Raw genomic sequence first — 5680 nt, 5'->3', positions numbered from 1 at the left:
GGGGGGGGTAGGGAGGGGCACGGCGTGCAGGGCGAGCCTGCGGCGGCAGAGGCCGGAGTGACGTTGCGCCAGCCTGAGGCGTGCCGTGCGTTCTCCTGGGGGAGTTGTCCCTGGATCCCGGGACCCTGGCAGTGGTGGGCTGCACAGGCTCCTCGGAAGGGGGGTGTGGATAGTGACCTGTGTTCGCACACAGGCTTCTTGGTGGTGCCAGCAGCGGCCTTAGCGTCTCATGTCTGTCTCGGGGGTCTGCACCTTTAGCCGCGGCTCGCGCCCGTCTCTGGAGCTCCTTTAAGCAGCGTTCTTAATCTCGACTCCTCGCGCACCAGGAAATAAAGAGGGAAGAAAAAGTCTCTTGCCTCTTCGGCAGGTCCAGACTTTTCCCCGGACTCCCTCCCGGCTAGCCATGGTGCACTAACGCCACGCCGCCAACCCCAGTCCTCTCCCGGCGCTCCGACCAGAAACCGAAACCCGAGCCTCAGCTCGCAGCCCCGCCCGCCCCGGCGGGTGAGCAGACAAGCCTCTCGGGCTGGTGAGTGCTGGTCGGCACCGATCCTCTGTGCTGGAATCTCCCCGCTTTGCCCTTCGCACCCCTGTGGCTGCGCTCTCCTCCGCGGCTCTGAAGCTCCCCCCGCTCCGCCACCCGCAGTCTCCGCCCGCGAAGGGGCTTCCTAGTGTGTGGTCACTTTTCCTCCTAAACAGCTCCCTCCCGCTGGTGCAGGACCTGTCCCTATCCTTTTGTCTCTATTTATTCTTTTTTCTTTTGCCCTACCCAGGTACGTGGGGGGTTTCTTAACTTTAGGGAGGTCTGAGGTCTTCTGCCAGTGTTCAGTAGGTGTTCTGTAGGAGTTGTTCCACGTGTAGATAGATGTATTTCTGGTGTATCTGTGGGGAGGAAGGTGGTCTCCGCGTCTTACTCTTCCTTCATCTTCCCGGAAGTCCCCGTGCTGGATCTTTAGTTGCGGCAAGTGGGATCTTTTGTTGCAGCATGTGAACTTTTTTTTTTTTTTTTGCGGTACGCGGGCCTCTCACTCTTGTGACCTCTCCCGTTGCGGAGCACAGGCTCCGGACGCACAGGCTCAGCGGCCACGGCTCACGAGCCCAGCCGCTCTGCGGCATGTGGGATCTTCCCGGACCGGGGCACGAACCCGTGTCCCCTGCATCGGCAGGCGGACTCTCAACCACTGCGCCACCAGGGAAGCCCATGTGAACTCTTAGTTGCGGCATGTGGGATCTAGTTCCCGGACCAGGGTTTGAACCCATGCCCCCTGCATTGGGAGCATGGAATCTTTGCCACTGGACCGCCAGGGAAATCCCCTAATGGCTCCTTTTTAAAGTAAGCTACATGAGTTCAATTTTAGCCCTAACCTCTATATAATGGCTTGACTGTCTTTATCCAAAAGCATTTTCATTTCTAAGCTGAATAATTAGAAGAGTAAGTGTTGAGATTTCCTGAGGAAAGCACAGATAAAAGAAGAGTTTGTTAGGATGAGTAACTGTGTTCTGGAATGGGAAATGTAATAAAGAAGACAAATTCTCTTCATTTGTGTGGTGGAGTCTATAGTTCTTTCCACTCTGATAGATGCTGGGCTCAGGAGAGAAGTTCGAGGTACCTACCATATGTATGGGTGGTGTGCATTTTCAATCTTTTCCTTTTTACAATAATCATGTGTATTTTTTTGAATAAAAATTGAGTTGTTGTCATCTAGTATGTTTTCCAGCAGTGGAATTAGACTCTCTTACTCCCCTTATAACTGACAGCCAAAGTGTGTAAGGGGCTGGCCAAGATTAGTGCAACACGGGCTTGGGGAATGTGAGTTTACTTCACCTGGGCTTGGAATCCACCACCTTTGGTTTATGGTGCCTTTAAGTGCTGCTTGCAAGCAGTAGTGGGTTTTTTTTTCAGGACAGAACTGAACATCATGGCAAGCTTTCCTAACTGGTTAAACCCTATAAAGAGGCTTTTTTCTCTTTCCTGCTTGCAGCTGTGGGGGTCCAAAGCAGTAGTCTTAGTTTTCCGGCTAGGGAAGACAAGTCAGACTCTGCAGTATGGAAATAGGTTAGTTGTATTGTAAGCATATCTCTGGTTGAACCACACTTAGCCATTTTCAAAATTTATGAATGCCTTTGAAACAATTCTGACTAGAATTCCTGTTCCTGGTAATAAAACTTCTTTCAGTTTGCTTTATATGAGAGCTGAGAGATTGAACTCTCACTTTGCTTTTCTCTTTCCTTCTAAAAAACATTTTCCATGAGGCTCACATACTCCATGTCATGGGTTGGGTTTTTATGCCACATAAAGACTAATTGTGTTTGCGTGTGTGTGTTTGTGTAATACCAGATTTAACATTTACCTTTATAATATTGTTTATCCACAGTAATATTTAGAAAAAGTCAAAGGAGTTTGATGAAATTTCACCCCTTCCTCTCTTCTTTTTTTGTAATTTTAGGAGATTCCTCAACAGTTGAATGGGAGTGATTGTGGAATGTTTACTTGTAAATATGCAGATTATATCTCTAGGGACAAACCTATCACATTTACTCAGGTGAGTGGAGACCCCTCCTCATCCTTTTACTTGTTATTAAACAAGATAAACTCAGAGCATGTTACCAGTGCCTGGCACACATTAAACTGTTAATAATGGTAGTTGTGCTACTATTATTGCTGTAAACCTTGGCCATAGCCCTACTCTTGCTAGTATCAGGGTTTGTCACTGTATCTGCTCTCACGTTTATCCTAGTCTTTGGTGACCAGTGGGGCAATTTGCATATCTCTGAACTCCAGTGTTCACTGGTTCTTGAGTGTTACTAATATTTTTAGCCAAAGAAGGAGGCACATCAGAATATGTAACAGCATGGGGAAATCAGACCTTGTGAGAACTTAAGCTGCAGGTCTAAGATGTAACTATGAATGCTGATTTTCCCTTCTGTTCTGATTATTTTTGGTTCTCCATAGCTCTGCATTTGAGTGGAAATTCAAATACGTTGCGAACTCTTGAGTATTTATGTTTGTAATAGTGGATTCTCAGTCTTTTTACAACCAAGGACAACCTCCTTTAAAAAATAGTTTGCTTTAACAGACCTCATTTTGATAGCTACCAAATTGTACATATTGAATAGTAGGACTAATAATAACCCCATTCTAAGCTTTTGAACGTGAACTAACTAGGGCTCCCATGCTGAATTAATAAAATTGGTTAGCTTCAGCAGTTTTACTAAGAATAAATATGTAATTTTTTACTACAAGTTTTGAGCTATTTAAAATAATTTATGAATCCATGTGTTAAGACTTTTTAGGCCTCTTCACACTAGTTTATAGTAAAATGGTATATCCAACTATTTATAAGGAAACTCCAGGAGTTCCTCAAGGGTATCTGATTTCATCAAAAAGAGTTACAGGTGATTTTGGATTTGTCTTGCATGTTGTTGCTTTGAAAATTGGACCATGTAGTGATTATCAGTTAAAGCAGAATAATATATTAAGAAAAGCCTCTAATTCTTTGATGCTTCTAAAGAAGGAGTTATTTATTCTCTGAACCTAATCACATGAGATTTGAAGGGGGGATGTTGCTATTTGAACAGAATTGGCCATGGACAACATTTGGTATAGCACAGAGTAATTGCAGGTTTGTTTTTTTCTTTATTTAAATAGACTTCATGTTTTTCTCATAAGAGAGTAGAATATGTTAATTTTAGAATGTTTTGAAATACAGGTAAGTAGAAAAGTTACTTTTTGTGCTGCCACTTAGCTATTTCCCTTTTTGGTACACGTTTTTGTTATGAAGTTGTTGTTGGACTCTATTGTATAATTCTACATCCTGCTTTAATTTTCCTTAACATGTAAAAATGCTTATGATATATATAATAATACAAATAACCTCCTTTTTTTATGGCTTTGTAAGTCTGTACCATGATGTGGAAAAGTCAAGGCTTACACAAAGGACATTGACATCCTACTTTATTTACACGCTACAACTAAAGGTTGTTGACGCTGGGCACTTTCATGTGTGATGTATGTGTTACTTGTGGATTCTCTGCAGCACCAGATGCCTCTGTTCCGGAAGAAGATGGTGTGGGAAATCCTTCATCAGCAGTTGCTGTGAGAACGCCCTGCCGCAGTCCCTCCCGCTGCTGGTGGTTCTTTCACAGATGGACGTTTCCATATACCTCATGCATTGTGGGTTAAAAAGTCCCTGCATCACCTCTGTTCTCTCACAGGTACTGAGCTGTTAGAAGTGCATGAAGGCCCCTCTCTGCACCCTAGTCCTGACTTGGTGTGTGGAGGGCTGCTTGCAACCCCGTTTATAAGGCCATGCCTGCTCAGAGCCCTGGACTATCAACCCACACAAGAACAAACGCTAATTAATACTTTTTTTAAGATTTTTTTTTTTTTTCCCTGTGAATGTGGGAAATGCAGGATTTATTCTATGATTTTTCTGTGTGTTCATGTGTATTCATTCACTCACTCATTTGCAAACATAATGGGCAGTGGCTGTTTTCTGCTGCTCTTTTGAAGTTAACTCTAAATTTCTCATTTGAACTATTTATTTCTGAAAGGAATGTTAAGCTGCCCCTGCTGAAGATCAGGAGGGAAATCAGTGGGGGGCGGAAGAGTTAATTAACTTCTCTAGCTGGAGCAGTAACTGCCAACTTGAAGCAGGAGGTCTTCTTTCTTTTGAGGCTTGAAAATGCCAGGAGAAGCGCTGTGGTGTAGGGCTCTGGTTGCCTTTCAGAGGAAGTTCCACACTACAGCATTGGCACCGTGTCGTGGAAAAGTGGAACTGTGGCCAAGGAACTCTAGCTATCCAAGTGTCTTCAGAAGAGTGTCGTGGTCATCCTAAAGAGACTTCCCTTTCTGGAAATGAGGTGACTTAGCTACTCTTAAAACTGGATTTGAAGTCACTGTAAACCCTAAATCTTCATTTTCATCCCAAATCTGGTTGAGTATAAGCCTCAGATATGTAAGGGCTGGCCTGAGCTGTTTATTTCAAAAGATACTATTCAGTTTAAAGCTATTTTCCTCAAAGTTTTTTTTTCTATATATAAAGCCAAAATTAAGTTTTGTACTCATTAGTATTTACATCTCCCCATTCCACCGCCACTGAAACCTGTGCAAGAAAATTTAGTACTTGGCTCTGAGGTTGCCAGTTATACAGTAGTCTATTTTGCCTATGAAAGTTTGTATTTAACTGTTTTGTTCATTAAAAACCTTACAGTGGTTATGCATATTTAATTTCAGAAAGTTTAGAGTTGGTCAGAACATATTTTGCAAGATCTAGTGCCTAGTGTTGCTTTTCTGATGTAATAAAAGGTTGTCTGGCAGAACCTGAAAAGTATACGCTGATTTCTAACCCTTTCCCTACTTAAACCTCCCACACTTCTCCTCGTTCACAAAAGTAAGAGGTCAAACCAGAAAAACTGGGCATCTGTTAGCTATGAATCAACATGTCTGCCATCTGGAGGCCCTGGCTTCTGGTCGCAGAGGCATACTCTCTTTTTTTTTTTTAATTTATTTATTTAATTTTAGCTGCATTGGGTCTTCGTTGCTGTGTGTGGGCTTTGTTGCAGTGAGCGGGGGCTGTTCTTCGTTGCAGTGCGTGGGCTCTAGGCGTGCGGGCTTCAGTAATTGTGGCACATGGGCTTAGTAGTTGTGGCTCGCAGGCTCAGTAGTTGTGGTGCATGG

At 43.8% G+C, this 5680-nt stretch overlaps 1 protein-coding gene across 1 annotated transcript in view; it reads left to right on the top strand.

Annotated features, from left to right (window-relative positions):
* The window catches only part of SENP2 (SUMO specific peptidase 2), a 39431-nt gene extending 35003 nt beyond the window's left edge, over positions 1-4428 (top strand). Inside the window, exons 16-17 of the mRNA XM_029214201.1 lie at positions 2448-2543; positions 4038-4428. Coding sequence (XP_029070034.1) covers positions 2448-2543; positions 4038-4100 — 159 coding nt within the window. The 3' untranslated portion in view covers positions 4101-4428. The remainder of the gene's footprint in view (positions 1-2447; positions 2544-4037) is intronic.
* Positions 4429-5680: the final 1252 nt, after the last annotated feature.

This window comes from Monodon monoceros, unplaced genomic scaffold (genome assembly GCF_005190385.1).
Source record: "Monodon monoceros isolate NGI ecotype Baffin Bay Population unplaced genomic scaffold, NGI_Narwhal_1 Super_Scaffold_11, whole genome shotgun sequence".
Taxonomy (NCBI): Eukaryota; Metazoa; Chordata; class Mammalia; order Artiodactyla; family Monodontidae; genus Monodon; species Monodon monoceros.
The sequence above is the reverse complement of the archived record's forward strand: the minus strand, read 5'-3'. Positions and strand labels throughout refer to the sequence as shown.